The following is a 16,722-nucleotide window of genomic DNA, read 5'->3' as shown; positions in this document are numbered from 1 at the left end:
CAGACGAGAGGAACCTGAAGCCCAGTCCCCGCCCAGATCCCGTCCAGACCCCGCCCAGGCTCCGCCCCGCCAAGGGGGTCCCCGGCAGGCCAGACCTTCCAGCTCAAAGCAAAACGGGACTTCGTGATTGGGCGGGGCAAAAGGATTGGGTGTGGCTTCCCTGTCGTAGAGCGGCCGCTCGCGGGCGTGACTTTAACGGGGCGTGGCCTATGGTTCCGCCCCCTCCCGCGGGCTCAAAGCGGGCGGCGGCGGCGGGGGCGGGGTCAGAACACGGGTGGTGGATCCCAACGAGGCACTTTGGGGCTAGCCACCGAGCAGCGCCTCGGCGGGGCCGAGCAGGTACTGGCGGCCGCGCGGGGCGTCTCGGGCTGGGCCAGGCTGAGGGCAAGAGCCTGCTGGGGACTACGGAGGGCAATGGGGTCGGGGCCAGCGCTGCGCTTCCTTTAGCGAACTTGGGCCCCTGCCTCCGCCCCCGCCCCCGCCTTCCTGCGGCGAAGCCGGCTGCGGCAGAGCAGATTGGCGCCTGCGCTGCTTCCTGCGCCCGGGACTCGGCCAATGCATGGGGCCCGGGCGGCGGACGGGGGAAACTGAGTCACGTCCGGATGCTACTAGGCCTGTGTAGGAGGCGCCACCCCAGCTGGGCTCCAGGATGAGTCCCCTATCTGGCCACGCTTTGGGGTCCTAGCCCTCACCGATTTCCGCAGGGGCCACGGCCCCGCCCGGTCTCTCCCAGCGCCCGGGGGTCGTCATCAGCCTCGACCCGTCCCGGAATGGCTAGGACCCGCTCCAGCAGCCTCCCTTTCCACCCCTCCCCCTCGCGTCCCGAACCCCTGTGTGCTCCCTCCGCTGGCTTCGCAGTGTCAGCTTACACGCCTTATATAGTCCGAGCAGGCTTCAGCGCGGCCTGCCTGTCGGGACCTGGGGGCGGGGGAGAGGAGCGCCCGGCCCCTGACTCACCCGCAGTCTGTCCGAGGCTTAAGGCTGGCTTGGGGGGAGCCCGTGTCAAATTAGCCCTGCGGCCCATTTGTGCATGATAAGAACCTCAAGGCTGAAGAAGGGGAACCCCTCATCATTTCAGTCACTGGGGGAGGGGAGTTGCCCCTGCCTTCCCAGAATGAGGTCTGCCAGCCAGAAACCCAGCCACACCTGACAAGGTGCCCGCCTACAGGGGCCCTGGCTGTGTCAATGGCTGCTCGGCTGCTCGTGCCTGCCTGGCACCAGTCCACGGCTGGTGTCCAGAGCTGGGCCTGCCTGCTCCCCCATCATGGTGTCCACTCACCTTTTCTTTCCTCCCAGGAGCAGGCACCATGGAGTCCTTCAAGGTGGTGCTGGAGGGGCCTGCACCTTGGGGCTTTCGGCTCCAGGGGGGCAAGGACTTCAATGTGCCCCTCTCCATCTCCAGGGTGAGCCAACGTTAGGGGAGAAGCTCCCCCAGGAGTCTTTGGGTGCTCAGGTCTCTGATGGGTGATGGAAGGAGTCTGAGCAGGAGTGAGCCAGGTCCAATAGAGCAGGAGGTATCTGGCTCCAGAGATGTGGCAGACATCTGCCACAAAGGCTCCCAACTAGGTGGGTACTGGGAGAGGAGCACCCAAGGTTCCCCAGCACTGCTCAGTACTTGATGCCATTCAACAAAGCTCCTGGGGCCACCTCTGAGGCCCCAGGGAGATGCCCATTCTGCAGGAGGGAAGCCTGAGGTCTCTGGGAAGTATCTAAGCTGCTTGAAGGAGCAATGCTTGGAGCTAAACCCCAGCCAGGGCACTCTTGACTGCAGGATCTCACTTCAGCGCCATTGCCACCGAGGGTATAGCAGTTGTCATCCTTTTTTCCCAGATGTGGGAACTCAGGGCTCAGAGAGGTAGAGGGGCCTTTACAGTGATTCCTTGGCAAAGCAGGGCTTGGAATTCAGGCACTGGGATAGTCTGCAGTTTTGGGGGGAGGGGGCACTTCCCAGCCTCTGTGAGATTTGTCCATCTTCATCCATTGGTCCTATGCGAGATGCAGTGGCCCCTGACCCAAATCAGGGGTATGGGATCTAGGGTTCTAACTTCAGCTCCTGAGCCCCTGCCCTGGAAGGGGTGGAGCTGGGGCTGGCTCCTCCCTGTGGCAGGGGGATTGCCTTATAAGCCCAAGAATGCAATCCCACGCTGGGAAGGCCAGCTGGTGACTAGAGTCCACAGAACTGAAAAAAGCTGGCTGGGGCCTAAACCCCTAAATGCCGTTGGTGGGCCCCTCGGCTGGTGACCACGAGGACATGGCTCCAACTGTAGTAGGGTCAGTTGTGGGACACAAAGAGGGTGCCGAGAGAAAATGAGGCCAGCCCTTGGACTGGTGTCTGTGGCCTGGGGGTCAGAAGGGGGCGGGGACTTCCTGCCCCCACATCCGCCTGTCCAGAGAAGCCCACCCAGGCGCCCACTGGGCAGGCAGCTGTTGGCAGGAAGCCCAAGGCAAGCACAGCCTGGAGGGGGCCAGAAGGTTGTCCAGGCACTGCCCAGCTTGAGAGGGCCCCCAAGGCCAAGTCTGTCTGTGGGAATCGGGCTTGGTGGCCAGGGCAGGCGGGTGGTCACTGTTCTTTCCAGGAACCTTTCTGTGGGATTCCCCTGGAAACTGCCCTGCCAGATGGGTAGCTTAGGTCTCCTGACTACACAAACCCAACCCTACATAATTGTCAAGCTTTGCTAGCCCTAAAAACGTGTTCTGTATCCCTCTCTCTGGGAAAGTGCTAGCCCATGTAGCTGGGGAGCTGTAGGCCTTGGCTGGACTCAGACTCAGTTTCTTCATTGGAGGGGATGGGCAACATAATAGCCTGAGGGATGGACTTTAGGATGTGGCCTGTTGGGGGCACTCTGGGTCTGAGCTCCCTTGTCAGCAGCCCTAGCTGTGGGTGGGGCCACAAGCTGAGCCCAAAGCTGGAGTTGGACCTAAGCCCTGGTGGGTGGGCGGGTGGGGTGGTCTTTTCTGAGTTGGGCCAGCCCTTCCCTCTCCCCTGACCCCAGGGAGGAGGGAGGGGCTAGGGCTGGCTGTGGGCCCAGGCCTGGGAGATGAGGTAATGTCTGAGACTTGGGGGTTGGGCTGCTCATTAGAGCCCTCAGGCTGACTCACCCCCACCCTTTGCAGTGTCCAGCTCTCTGGCTTTCCCCCTCCTTGACTCGGGCCTTCTTGTCTCTCCAGCCCCCCACCTCACACCCAACAGGGTTTTCTCCTGCTTCCCTCTCCACTTCTCTGACCACTCCTCTATCCCTTTTGTGCTTCCTGTCCTCCTCATTCAGGAAAGGAAGTAGTCCCCAGATCCCCACCCCTCCCTGGGAGCTAGCTGCTCCTGCTCACCCCTAAGACCTCTACCTCAGGCTTAGCCCACACATCCCAGGAGCCAGCTTGTGTGGGTAGGGAGTGGCTGGACCAGGTTTCCCTTCTAGTGACTCATCATGACCTTGAGTAAGTCACTTCCTTTCGAGGGTGTCACTTCTCTATGCTTGTTATAACGGGCTGTTGGATTGAACTAAAAGCGAGAAAGAAGATCTAGGCCCCAGACCCGACCAGGGGTTTAGGGAATTGTTCTAGGTAGGCTGACCTCTGAGTTGGGTCCCAACACTCAGCAGAGGTAGTGTATTGTAGTGAAGCCTTAGGGTCAGGGTCAGCCCTGGCTTTGCCTCTTATTAATGGAGTGGCTTGAGGCAAGTTACATAAACTCCCTTTTTTTCCCATGTGTAAAAGGCATATAATCTCAGACTCTACTCCACAGGTTGTTGGAATTGTCAGTATTAGCATGTGACAGTATTAGGTGCTCCATAAATGTCAGTTGCTCTTCCTACCATTTAGCAGATGAAGGAGGCACCCAGCTGTCTTTCCCTTCTAACTTCCCAAGCATGAAATAGACGCAGCTCTCCCTTCTTGCCGCTGTGCTGCATCTGGTCTCTCTGCCTTCTGGAAATGTCTCTAGAACCTCCTACCTCCCCTCTCCCTGCCTCAACTCAGTCTGTGCATCAGCCCACCTGAGGAGCCTCCTGGGCCACGGGCAGCCAGTACCTCTCAGTCCTACCCTCCAACCTATGAAATGTGAATTGGCCTTCCAGTTGGCCTGTAGAAGTGTATTTAATGCTAGGTCCCTTGCCAGATGCCCAGGCAGCTCTGTGGGCTAGACCCACGAACAGCTGCATCATCCTTTCTGAGGGGCTAGAGGGCTAGAAGCGCCCAGTGGGGTTTGTCAGGGTTACCTCTATCAGGGCTCTGAGAAGTACCCCACTGGGGCTTTCCAAGGCCTGATGGCCCCTCCTAACCTCAGGGCCAAGTTCTGCTTCCTTCATGACTGTCTCAGTTCATGCTGGTGGTGACCATTACTGCCAGCCCCCTACTACCCTTCATTTTTCATAGGAACCAGGGATTCCCAAGGCAGAGCCCAAATGACTGGGGGAGAGGGTGATGTGGCATTCGAAGGCTTCAGGGTAACACTCATTTACAGCCCTAGCTGACTCATTAGACCCCCTTCAGTCACTTCACGGGGTACCTGGGCCTATTCCTGGCTCTCAGAGGGTCCTGGCAGATCCCTGCAGATGGCCCCAGGACAGGGTGCTGGGAGTGTAGGAGGTCAGTGAGAGGACACCTAGTGTCCTGGAGGAAGTGGCATTATACACAAGCCACGGGCTGGGTGAGACAGCTTGGGCAGGAGGCCAGCAGGGACCTCAAAGACTGTGGTTGGAGCTGGGAAGTTGGCTGCTTGGTGACTGTCACAGCAGTTCTGCCCCATGGGGGAGGGGGGTCATGGAGGTGAACAAATGAGGTGATTGTGGTGTTTATGAAGTTCATGTGAACCCCACCCTCCCAGGTTCCAGTATTCAGCAGCTGCTGAGCAATGCATTGAATGAAGAGGCCTCTGGGTTCTAGAAGAGGGACAGCTTAAACAGGGTTGACTAATATTGGCCTCAGTTTGGTCTGCAAAGGCCTTGGACTGCCGTGACCTTCTATCTCCCCACAGCTCACTCCTGGAGGCAAAGCTGCACAGGCCGGTGTGGCTGTGGGTGACTGGGTGCTGAGCATCGATGGGGAGAATGCGGGGAGCCTCACGCACATTGAAGCCCAGAATAGGATTCGTGCCTGTGGGGATCGCCTCAGCCTGGGTCTCAGCAGGTACAAGGGCCCTGGTCTACCTGGCGGGTGAGGGCACCCTCAGGCCTGGCCTGCTATTACCCCTTCCCCTTCTCCTCCAGGGCCCAGCCACCTCAGAGCAAACCGCAGAAGGTAGGCCTAGGACATCTTGGGGTGACATCTGTGTGATGGGAGGGGTGGGATTGGACTGCTGAGCTGACTAGCCCTCTCCCACAGCAAGGAGCCTTGATACCCTTGATAACCCCATTCCTGGCTGGAAATAGAGGGTGGGGGCCAGAGCTGGGAGAGTCTGGGAAACTGGGAGTTGGGCCAGGAGCTGCCGCACGGTCTGGGCACCACGCATGTCTGCCTGTCTGTCTGCTGCCTTCCTCGCTGGCCTGTGCTACAAGCCGCACTCATCTGCCCTTTGGCCCAGGTGGGCTGAGATCATCCTCCCACATGGGCCCCTTGAAAACTGAGTCGTCCCCCCCACCCCCGCCCTGGCCCCCATGCTCCCGGCCGGATGTGTCAGTGTGGGGCTGGAGAACCGCTGTCCTCTCCACACCAGAGAGGCATCCCCCTCCTGTCCAGCATCCCCGCCCCTGCCTGCCCTGCCCGGCTCTGTCTCTGCCCAGGCCCTGGCCCCCGCCGCGGACCCCCCGCGGTACACCTTTGCACCCAGCGCCTCCCTCAACAAGACGGCCCGGCCCTTCGGGGCGCCCCTGCCCGCTGACAGCGCCCTGCAACAGAATGGGTACGTCGGACCTGCCCACCCACTGCCCTCGCCCCCGCCCACGCCTTCTGTCTGAGGCCCCACGCCCCTGCTGCTGCTCAGTCTGCGTTGCGCCCCAGCCTGGCTGGAACCGTGCGGCAGCGACCCCTGGCGGCCGGGGCGGGGCTGTAGGCACTGGGCCCCTCCGAGGGTTGTGGCTCTTGCACCCTCCTGGCGCTGGGAGCCAGGCAACACCCCCCAGCTGGTGGCCCTGGGTTGGGGTGTGGTGTCGGGCGACTGAGCCCCAGACACTCAGTGCAGCCTTGCCCCTGGCTACTCTGACCCCTTGCCATTTTTCTTCTTCCTTGTGTCTGTCCCTTTGTCCCTTTATCTGTCCATCTGTCTATTTCCTTCACAGGTGCAGACCCCTGACAAGTCAGTGAGCCCCCTCTGCCTGTTCCTTTTTTCCTTCCTTTTGGCATTCTGGGCGGTGGCCCCTCCCCACCCCAGCCGCCCTCCTTTCCTGTCACTTAGCTACCCTCCCCCCCCCCACCACCAAGCAGGGCCCTGGCCTTGCGCTCCCCCACTCTCCCAGCACCATAAGCCACATGCACCAATCCCGGGAGGGGCTGCCCCCATGGCCCACCCCCTGCGTGAGGTTCTGAGCCACACCCTCCCCACAGACAGCCGCTCCGGCCGCTGGTCCCAGATGCCAGCAAGCAGCGGCTGATGGAGGACACAGAGGACTGGCGGCCTCGGCCCGGGACAGGCCAGTCCCGTTCCTTCCGCATCCTTGCCCACCTCACGGGCACCGAGTTCAGTAAGTGGCAGCCCAGGGCAGGGCGGACTCTCCTGCTGGCCCCCAGCCTGGGCCCGGGCTCCGCTGGAGCTTGCTCTGGTGCCCTGTGACCTTCCGCTGGGGCTCAGGGCTGGGGTGGCCCTCTAACTTCTCTTGGCCAATGCCTGCCTCTGCCCTCTCAGTGCAAGACCCGGATGAGGAGCACCTGAAGAAATCAAGGTAAAAGGATGCGCAGTAGCCCCTCTCTCACCTCCTGCCTCGCCCATTCCAGCCACCACCCTGTGTCTGCTCCTGAGGGTCCCCAGCCAGGGCTCTCTGTTTTCCTTCCTTCTTTCCTGCCTTCCTCCCTTCCATCCTCCCTCCCTGCCTCCCTTCCATCTCTCCTTCCTCCTACTTCCTCCTCCTTTTCTCTCTGCCCCCCCAGGGAAAAGTATGTCCTGGAGCTGCAGAGCCCACGCTACACCCGCCTCCGGGACTGGCACCACCAGCGCTCTGCCCACGTGCTCAACGTGCAGTCGTAGCTCGGCCCTCACCGGCCGACTGCCCTCTCTGCCTCTCTCTCTCTGTTCCTTCTACCCAGGGCACCCCCTTCTTAGTCGCTGCAGCTTCCGCCTACCTCACTCCCTCCTTTCCTGCCCCTGGACTGAGCCTCCTGCTGGCCTAGTGGAGGGCCTGGCTCTGTCTGACACCGCCTTACCTCTTTGCCCTGTGGTATTATTCTCTGCCAGGTCTGTGCTGGCTGGAGCATGGAAATAAACATTCTCAGCCCTGCTTCCTCTGCCTCTGCCTTCTATCTTCGTGGGCTTGGTTTGTGTTCTGGGTGTGGGGGTGTTAGATGGTTCAGACCCAGTGTGGGCCGTGCCAGTCTGGGTCTCAGTGGGGGGCGGTACCTGGCAGAGGAGGCCCTGCCATCAGAGCTCTATCTGGGGGCTGAGGAAGCCCCAAGAACCATCTCAGCAGGGAGAGCGCCCTGCTCCACCTCCCAGCCCTGTACGACAGACCTGCCAGCTGGAACCTGGCTAGGAGGAGCTGCCCTGCCCTTACCTACCCCTGTGGGACCCGGAATCTAGCCCAGCAGCTCCCATGATCCCAGGCGTCTCTCCCGTGGGGCCAGCAGGACCAAGGTTGGGGGGGTGGGGCCACCCCAGGAGCCTCAACCATACAAGGCCTTGAATGGCAGATCTTGCAGCCAGGTGTCCAGGACAGAAGCCCCAGCCCCAGCCTCAGCTACACCCCAGGAACCCTGGCTTGGTGAGAGAGAGTGGGCTTGGGCCTGGAGAAGGGTGGGTAGCCTCCAGGGGAATGCGGATGGGGGTGGGGGCCCTCCAGGCTGCCCCAGGCTCAAGCCCCTGACCTTTGGGGTCCCTGGGCACCTCCCTGGAGCCACTTTCCTTAGCCCCGGCAGGCCCTACCACCCCCAGTCCCACTAGCCGCCCACCCTGGGCTGTGGACCCCGCCTTTGCCGAGCGCTACGCCCCGGACAAGACAAGCACGGTGCTGACCCGGCACAGCCAGCCAGCCACACCCACGCCTCTGCAGAACCGCACATCCATCGTGCAGGCAGCCGCTGGAGGGGGCCCAGGAGCCGGTAGTGGCAACAATGGCAAGACTCCTGTGTGCCACCAATGCCACAAGGTCATCCGGTGGGTGGCCCTGTTCCTTTTCCTACTCTGGCCTTTCCCGTCCTAAAGCCTGGCCCTGGTATGTTTCCGACCTCTGCGTCCCCACCTGGCTCCCCACTCATCTCAGCCATCACTGTGGGAGGATAAGGATGCAGTTCCCAGTTGTGGCGGGGGCAGGGACCCGGCCTAGGTCCTCAGGTTCTGCATCCTGCATCCCTTCCCCCAACCCATCCCACCCCATGTCAGCCTCTGTCAGCATTTGCCCTGCTGAAATGGAGGATGTGCCCACAGCACACTCAGGCTTCACCCCTAGAAAGACCACTCTCCGGGCAGGGAAGGGCCTGTCCCTCTCAGCCCTTCTGCTCTCCCTCCTGCTCACTTGATCCCTGCCAAAACCTCTGTTCTCAGAGCAGACAGACCCGAGGCCCCTCCCTCCCTGCCCTGTTCCCTGGGGCCCAGAGTTGGCATGCTAGCTCCCTAGAACCTTGCTAGTGCTCAGCCCTTGTCCTGCACTGCTCTTCACGCCTGTCAGCTCTCAGCTCTGCGAAGAGCCCCCTTCTTCAGACATTGAGGTGGGCCTACAGGCCCCTCTCCAGGCCAGATGGACCAGGCAAGTGGGCCAGAGTGGGCACCAAGGTCGGCTCAGGTACCCACTGGTCTTCAGAGCCGCTGGGCACTCTGGGCCTCCTGCCCCCAGGGCACCAGTTCCTCTGGTTTATCTCACTGGGCCCTGGGTCAGCAGCCCCCACACAGTGTAACCTCCTCTTCATCCCAACACCATCGAGCACCGTGTCTTGTCATCAGAGTAGGGTGGCTTCATCACTGTGTCATCACTTGGGTCACCTCCCAAACCTGTTTCTCCTTTATCTGGAAGATGGGGAGAATGAATTTCCCTTCCAGGCTTCAGAGTAGGTATTCACTAACCATCTGCAGACTAGGCATACACCCCCTCTCACTGGCCTCACCTCCCTCTCAGGGGCCGCTACCTGGTTGCGTTGGGCCACGCATACCACCCCGAGGAATTTGTGTGCAGCCAGTGTGGGAAGGTCCTGGAAGAGGGCGGTTTCTTTGAGGAGAAGGGGGCCATCTTCTGCCCACCCTGCTATGATGTGCGCTATGCGCCCAGCTGTGCCAAGTGCAAGAAGAAGATCACAGGCGTGAGTGGGGCTGGTGGGTGGGCGGAGGGGAGGGCGCTTGGGCCTGGGGGCTCACCTCTCGGGACTCCTTTGGGTCCTTAGCATCTTAATAAACAGGATGCTCTCCTAGCCTCACTTTGTGTTAGCCAAGATCTTCCCCAATGACCGAAGTCCTACTCTGAGGGGCTCAAGCAAGCAAGAGTGGCACGGGTTTCCCCAGCTCTCTGAAAGTAGAGTGTTCCCGTGAAAACTTCCACAAGCTGAAATGGCATAGTGAAGAAGCAAGTACTGTTAATTTATGTGGAAGAAAATTTGAGCATTCCCAGGCCTAAAAAATAACCTCGTGTAGGCTTTCCTGATACCTTCAGACACATCTTGCTAACAGATGCACAAAGTAAATCAAGATAAAGCACAGATGCTTGCAGACACAGCTCAGAGCCGTGGGTACCTGGTGCCAGGATGTGGCCTGGTGCCCGGATGCGGAGTATGGCTCCCGGGGCAGGAGCCGGGCAGGGTCCCTTGCTCAGGTGAGGGCTGTGTGCTGCCTCTGGGATGGCTCACTACGAAACAAGCGCTGAACACTCTCACTTTATGCCTTTCTTTGTGAAAGTAAAATTCTTTTTGGGGTGTTTTTTTTAGTTAGCAGGTCTGTCATAAAAGTGAAGTATAACATTGACTTCTGAAAAGCAGAAGGTTCTGTATATGGGCTCAAATACTCAGAAAGCCCAAGGGGCACTCGCTTCAGGCCCAGCTGAAGGCAGAACCTGGGATCATCAAGACTTTTCCCAACTTGCCTCTGTCATCTGTGTTGGCTTCATTCCCTGCATACTTGTCCTTAGAAGGTGGCAAAGGTGGCGCCACAGTGGCTCCAGCGTGACCCCAGTTTCACGCTGCAGGAAGGATAGGCGTGCCCCTGCCAGCTGATGCATCGGGGGTCCTGGTGCTGATGCTAGTGGGACTAACTTGTGTCCCAGGCACATCTCTGGCCCGAGCCTCAGGACTTGGATTAGCCGGGCGTGGGTGCTACCCAGTGGAGCAGAGGTCGGATGGTCCCACCCGCACCACAGACAGACTGAGGGAGGATTGTTTCCCCGAAGTAAAACAAGATGGCCTCACCTGCAGAGGGAGGTCTGCGCGGATCCCAGTAACTAGTCAATGGGGTTGTGTTCAGCGACAATAATAAAACCTCGCCACAGAGATTTCAGCAGAAGGGTTTATTTACTTCACTCACAAGAATTCCAGGGCTGAAACTGCAGCTCAGGATGCCTTTAGACTTTTCCTGCCTTTGGCTCCGAAATCAGTAGCATGTAGACCCTTGTCCCCAAGCCTCTCATATCACAGTTCCCCAAGAACTGCTCAAGCCCCAGGCCTTGTGTTCTTGTTGCAGGTGGGCAGGAGAGGGCAAGGCCAAATGGCATGATTTTAACAAGGTTTTTGCTTTTGATTCTGGAAGAAAAACCAGGAACTTGCATCTTTATCCCAGTGTTTGGAATTGTTATCCTGTGAGCACCTGGGCTGCAGGGGAGGTTGGCAAACCCAGTACTTAAGCCTTCATCTTCCATGAGAAGAAGGCAAAAAGGAAGGGGGTCGTGACAGGCTTTGAGGAAGCTGACCCACAGTTCTGCCACCTCCAGTGCACGAGGAGACAGAAATTCTGAAGGATAATTTACTGTGCCTGGAGGGTGTAGGACTATGGAGTGCCAAAGCCAGAAACCCAGACACAAATCTGTGATTCAAAAATCCCATTCTTCCCACTGAGTCTAAACACACAACAGAGCCTGGCCATGTTTTCTGCAGGGCAGTCCCGCTCCCAACAGGAGCCAGGCTTGGAGCCTGGCTCGGTGTGTCACGGGCACAGTATGATGGGCCATCTACCTTCACTTGTTCATTCTCTTTATTTAATGTGGACAGTGTGCCAGATAGTGTGTTCCATGCTCGAGAATGCCTCATGAAGTAACAGGTTTGGGCCCTGCCCCCAGGAGTTCCTACTAGGTGGGTAGGACTCAGAGGGTGTCAGGGGTCAAGGGCACCGCCAGAGGAAAAGGGGGCAGAACCAGGCAGGGTGAAAAGCTAATGGGGTTCCTGTCGCACCTGTATGGAAACTGAAGCCCAGAGAGCGGCAGAAGCTGCTTCAGGCTGCAGAGCACGAGGGCTAAGCTGGAAGAGCCCCAGGCGCTCTTAACTCTCAGCTTGTGCTCTTCCTCACATTTCCTGCTTCTCCTTATTTCTGGATACCGAGGCAGGGCTGCCAAATGTGGCCAGAGAGCTCTGTGGTGATGTTCACATTAGCAAGGATTACCTTGACCACAAGCAGTAGAAGACTCCAAATAGTGGCAGCTTCTTTTCCACCTAAGAAAGTCCAGGGGTGGGCAGTCTGGGACTAATGGGCAGATCTAGGCCTCTGTGTCTTATTTCTTGGCCATTCTCTGCACCTACTTAACATTGGTAGTCTGAGATGACTCTCGAGCCTTGGCCAAAATTGCCACATTTCAGAAAGCCAGCGGGAAGCGGGAAGGGGAAGAAGGGATGGGGGCCGTGGCAGCCATCTTGAGAAGCTGCTGCTGCCCAACCCCCATTTTAGCATCCTGTCAGCCAGACCTTGGTCACATGACCATGCTGAGCTGCAAGGGAGTTTGGGAGAGACCGACTGTTTGGGGCAGCCTTGTGGCCAGCAACAAAAACAGAGATTCCATCAGTAGACCGAAAGGGGGGAATGGATATGACCACAGTCTTTGTCATAGTGACAGTTTGTGTTGTGGGGCACTTACAGTGTGTGGGGCTTCCACTTCACGGTCCTACCGTAGGAAGTAACTGCGGTGATTCCCATCTTCTAGATGAGGGAGTTTTGCCCCAGATCACGGTCCTTTTCGCACCAGGCTGGGCCATGCCCCACTGGACTGTTCTAAGAGAATGGGCTGGATCCCAGGACCTTTCTTGAGCTGGGCATCTACAGATCAAGGCCCCATTCTTCAGTGACTGCTTTGTCTGCATTACCCTGTACTCTTGTCCTGCTGTACCCCTGTCCTGAGTGGACAGGGTTATCATCCAGGACACAGAGGAGGCGCCAAGACGAATAGGGCCTGGCTGGCTCCCACATCCTGGAGTAAGCCTTGGGTGGCAAACCCTCTTCTGTCCCCAGGAACTCCTACCCAGGCTCAAGTTCCACAGAGGCCCAGGGGCCCTTAGCTTCTCTCTTATAGGGACTCAGGGTCTGACAAACTCTAGGAAGCCCCTACCTCACCCTGGCGGGGGGGAACGGGGAAGGCTTACCTCCCCAACCTGACAGGGGCTCCGTTCCTATATGTGCCCAGAGCTCAGAACTGTGGCTGCCCGGGGAGATCAGTCTGGAGCACAGAGAGAGAAACAGAGGGCAATCAGATTGTTTCCGGGGAGTTGGTGGGAAGCGGCACACCATGAAGGACACATTAGAGGAGACCTACCCAGGTTTGGGGGCCGCTGGAAATCCTGTGCTCTTAAGAGTCCCCTCTCACCACTTGTCCCTCTCCAGTGCTCCAGCCATGTGGCCCATTTCATTTTGCCCATGTGATGTTTCTGTTACCACAGGGCCCTTACATAGCCTGTGCTTTCTAGCAGGATTGCTATTTTAGCACCCTCTTTACCTTGTTCCTTCTCATCGGGGACTCCTTTCATTTCCTCAGGAATACCTTCCCTGATACCCATCCTTTCCACCAGACCAAAGGCCCCACAGTTTGCTTACTACTCCCCAGTCCTTTGTCCCATCTTTTTCCTAGGTGTGAATTCTGTGGGCTGGGACCACGGCTGGTCTGCTTTATATCGTGCTTTAGATTCAGGAGGTGACCAGTAAATGTTTGAAGGACTGGATAGAAGTGGCCTCTGAGCCGAACTTTAAAAATGAGTAGGAACTGGCTTGGAGAAGGATCAGGAGAGAACACCCCAAGCAGAAGGAATAGCTTGTGTCACAAGGTAACACCTGGGAAGGGTGTGAGATGAGACGGAAGAGGTGAGCGGGGGCCGTGTTAGGAGTTTGGCACTGGGGCTGATGAGGTCAGCTCTGCCACAGCAAGCCTCCTCTGGGCAAGGGGAGACTGAGCTGGAGAGGGGAACAGGCTGCTGGGGCCTGGCTCAGGGCAGTGGAGAGGGGAAAGGCAGACAGATTGAGGAAACTAGGGCATTAAAATAAATACTGATAATTGGCTTCCAGGTCCTTCTGAATACCAGCAGAAAGCTGCCTTCCTGCCACACACTGGTCCCAGCTCTGGACTACCCCCGCTCTTGCCCAAGCCCACCATCCTCCCAGCTTGCAGCCGAGTTCCTTCCCCCACAGCCTTTGTCTGCTTCTTGAAATGAGGCAGCACCAGGCAGTGGAAAAGCCTGCTTTGGAGATAGCTGGACCTGGCCACGAAACGCATTCCTGTGATCTAGAGACTCTGTGACCTGGTGTGGGTCACTCTCCCTGGGCCTCACCAACATGGTGGCAGTCACTTCCTGGCCAGGGTGGTTGCGAGGTGTATGTGAGCTGTGACAGAGAGGCGGAGGGCATCCACAGGCCATCAGAGAGCCAGGTGTTGCCCATGTGTCTTGCTTGGTCTACACCTGCATTTTAAATTAACGGGCAGTATCTTAAAATCAGATTTCATTTTAACACCCTGATTTCAACCTAAGCCTTCCGGGCATTTCTGCACGAACTGCCCAGCACTATCCCTACAGGCAGAAACAGGTGCTCCCCAGGAACATCTTGCCCTGTGGGGTACACTTCCAGGCCCCAGCAGGCATGGGGTCTGAGAGCCCCAGCTTCAAACATGGGGCCATCCTTACAACCTGCAAGGCTGGGATTAGGTTCCCTATTCACAAGGGAAGGAACCAAGTGTCAAGAGAAAGTAATGCTATGGGCCAAGTTGCCCAGCTAAGAAGCAAGGTCTGGTTGGACCCCCAAGATTGACAGCCTGGGCCCAGAGAGATCACAGATCCTCCCCAAGCCTCGGCTTCCTCCCCAGGCCATTAAGCAGGTTTGAGCACCCACAGGGATGGGCACTGTTGCTGCATATCAGCTTCTAGAAGTATCACACCTCATTCCCTCCTGGACCTTACATTTGATCAGGAAGAAGGGAGGAGAGGAAATGCTAAGCAATAAATACATCATGGGGTCCTGTGTTAGTAAAACCTGCCGAGGGATGTAGAGAACAGAATTAAAGATCTTAGGAACGTAGGTTTGGACGAGCCTATGGGAAGTACTAACTGGTGTTGTCAGAACAGGCCTTTGGAGAAGGGGACACGAGCAGAAACTGGAAGGCAGTAAGGGGTGAGACCTGGGACATACGTGGGGTAGACAGTCAAGTGGAGGGGACAGCCCATGTGAAGCCCCAAGACTGGAGCACCAGCGGAGGGCCAGAGGCAATGTGGGGAGAGCAGAGGATGCAGCGTAGGCCGGGATTCCAGCAGAGGGCAATGTGGCCTCGCTCAGCTTGACCTCAGCCTGCAGGGGCGGCTGGAGGAGCTCAGAGGGGCGTTTCCGGCCCCCACCAGGGCATCCTGGCCGAGGCTCACATTCCACATCAGGAAGACAATGAGAAGTGGTAGGGATCTGGATGCACCTTGACAGAGGACCTAACGGGTTCTTGGCAGCTTTGATGGGGTGTATGAAAGAAAGGGGCGTCTCAGCTGAGCAGATGAAGGAGGGAGTTACTGCCAGCTGAGCTGGGGACAGCTGTGGGGAGAGGTGGGTTTGGGGTGCAGAGGCAAGGCACAGTGGCCGACCTTGGGGAGACCGCAGGGCTGGAGGTAGAGTGGGGAGGGTGGGTGTGCAGATGTGATGGGTGTGCAGATGTGACGTTTACCATGGGAAGGAAGAGGGCCCATGGCCAGCCTTCCTGTGTCCCCAGCTCTGGAGAGGAGGGGCCAAGCTGCCTGGTGACTGTAGCGTCCTCCTAGGAGATCATGCACGCCCTGAAAATGACCTGGCACGTGCAGTGCTTCACCTGTGCAGCCTGCAAGACGCCCATTCGGAACAGGGCCTTCTACATGGAGGAAGGTGCCCCTTACTGCGAGCGAGGTAGGGGGCCCCAGCGGGGTGGGGGGTGGCCATGGGTAAGGGGTTGGTGGGGGCAGTTGAAAACCCAGGGCCCCCTTCCTCTCTGCCTTCATCCTCAGACTATGAGAAGATGTTTGGCACGAAGTGCCGGGGCTGTGACTTCAAGATCGACGCAGGGGACCGTTTCCTGGAGGCGCTGGGCTTCAGCTGGCATGATACTTGCTTCGTGTGTGCGGTGAGTGCCCCCTGCCTTGGACTCAGGTCTGCCCCCCACCCCCCAGCCCCGTGTTGTTCACCAGCCTCCCTTCCACTCCCTGCCTCTGGAATTCATGAGAGGCTGGGAAGGGGACCCTCCTGCCTCCCCCAGCCCCATGTGGCTTGACCCTGGCTGTCCTCAGATATGCCAGATCAACCTGGAAGGGAAGACTTTCTACTCCAAGAAGGACAAGCCCCTCTGCAAGAGCCACGCCTTCTCCCACGTGTGAGCCACTCCTACCCAGGGCCGCCTCTTCCAGCCCAGCCAGAGGGAGCTCCTTCCGGAGGCTCACCCCAGACTTCTGGATAGGGCTGGCAGAGCTCACCCCCCCCCCACCCAACTCCTGGCCTGAGCCTGGGGTTCCCTGGGCCCTGCCCTCTCCCCTCATCATTTCCCCGCACTCCCTCCATTTCCCCCCCACTCCCTCCACCACCATCACACACTGGTGCTGGCCACACCAGCCCCTGTGCACACCCAGTGCCACAATAAACCTATATCCAGCCGTGTCCGGCGTGTGCTCCTGCCTGTGCACTAGGAAGGGTGGGATTGGAGGCCTGCAGAAGGGTGGAGATTAAGATGGTTTTCCCAGGGCTGGCCATCCTGGTCATCCTTGTTATGAGGACAGCTCATGGTCAGCAGGAGAAGGTCAGGGGGGAATGTGGAGGTGCCAGATTGGGACTGGCTTGAGGGACAGAGAAAAGGAGTTGGAGGTACGTCTGCAGAGATGGGAGGTGGAAAACAACCAGAGCGAAGGCCCAGAGGTGTCAGCCGAATGCCACAGCAGAGGGTGGGATTGGAGAGCCCAGCCCCCCAGGGCCTGGGAGGCCACAGGTGCCTGGCCAAGGAGCTAGGACTGCATCGCAAGGGGGGTCAGAGCACAGAAGAGTATGAAATAGTGAAGCAACCCGTGAAAGAGCTCCAAAATCTGTGAGCAAGGTGGACAGAGGGAGGGGGGGCTAGGAGGAGGGGCCGTGGAAAGAGAGGAGCAGAAAGTGACTTGGCAGAGATGGGACCCAGGGACTCCCAGGGAGCCTAGAGTGGGGGCCTGAGGGATGAGGGGTGAGGAGAGGCAGGAAGGCAACTCTGCTATGCGTCTGGAGTACACCAG

The 16,722-nt window shown here is 58.5% G+C and overlaps 1 protein-coding gene across 5 annotated transcripts; it reads left to right on the top strand.

Annotated features, from left to right (window-relative positions):
• The first annotated feature begins 236 nt into the window (after positions 1-236).
• On the top strand, positions 237-16,120 carry PDLIM7 (PDZ and LIM domain 7). 5 transcript variants are annotated; one of them, XM_059417477.1, is made up of 13 exons: positions 237-339; positions 1,297-1,403; positions 4,970-5,121; positions 5,202-5,232; positions 6,210-6,226; positions 6,475-6,611; positions 6,773-6,809; positions 7,780-7,841; positions 7,987-8,233; positions 9,189-9,369; positions 15,259-15,379; positions 15,478-15,593; positions 15,757-16,120. In XM_059417477.1, exons 2-13 carry the CDS (start codon positions 1,308-1,310, stop codon positions 15,841-15,843), a joined length of 1,284 nt encoding a protein of 427 aa, XP_059273460.1. In that variant the 5' UTR covers positions 237-339; positions 1,297-1,307; the 3' UTR covers positions 15,844-16,120. The 5 variants fall into 5 exon arrangements, with proteins under 5 accessions (XP_059273460.1, XP_059273459.1, XP_059273458.1 ...); XM_059417476.1 differs by having other exon boundaries at positions 7,771-7,841; XM_059417475.1 differs by lacking the exon at positions 6,210-6,226 and adding an exon at positions 5,715-5,833.
• Positions 16,121-16,722: the final 602 nt, after the last annotated feature.

Source organism: Mustela nigripes, chromosome 12 (assembly GCF_022355385.1).
Source record: "Mustela nigripes isolate SB6536 chromosome 12, MUSNIG.SB6536, whole genome shotgun sequence".
NCBI classification, from domain to species: domain Eukaryota; kingdom Metazoa; phylum Chordata; class Mammalia; order Carnivora; family Mustelidae; genus Mustela; species Mustela nigripes.
Note: the sequence above shows the minus strand (reverse complement) of the source record. Positions and strands in the feature narration are given on the sequence as shown.

Excerpts from the sequence above, each read along its gene's own strand:
- PDLIM7 (XM_059417474.1), top strand. The coding sequence starts at position 1,308 with ATGGAGTCCTTCAAGGTGGTGCTGGAGGGGCCTGCACCTTGGGGCTTT. Across the intron at positions 5,834-6,474 it reads AGCGCCCTGCAACAGAATGG|ACAGCCGCTCCGGCCGCTGG; the intron begins GTACGTCGGACC and ends CCCTCCCCACAG. Across the intron at positions 6,612-6,772 it reads CCTCACGGGCACCGAGTTCA|TGCAAGACCCGGATGAGGAG; the intron begins GTAAGTGGCAGC and ends CTGCCCTCTCAG.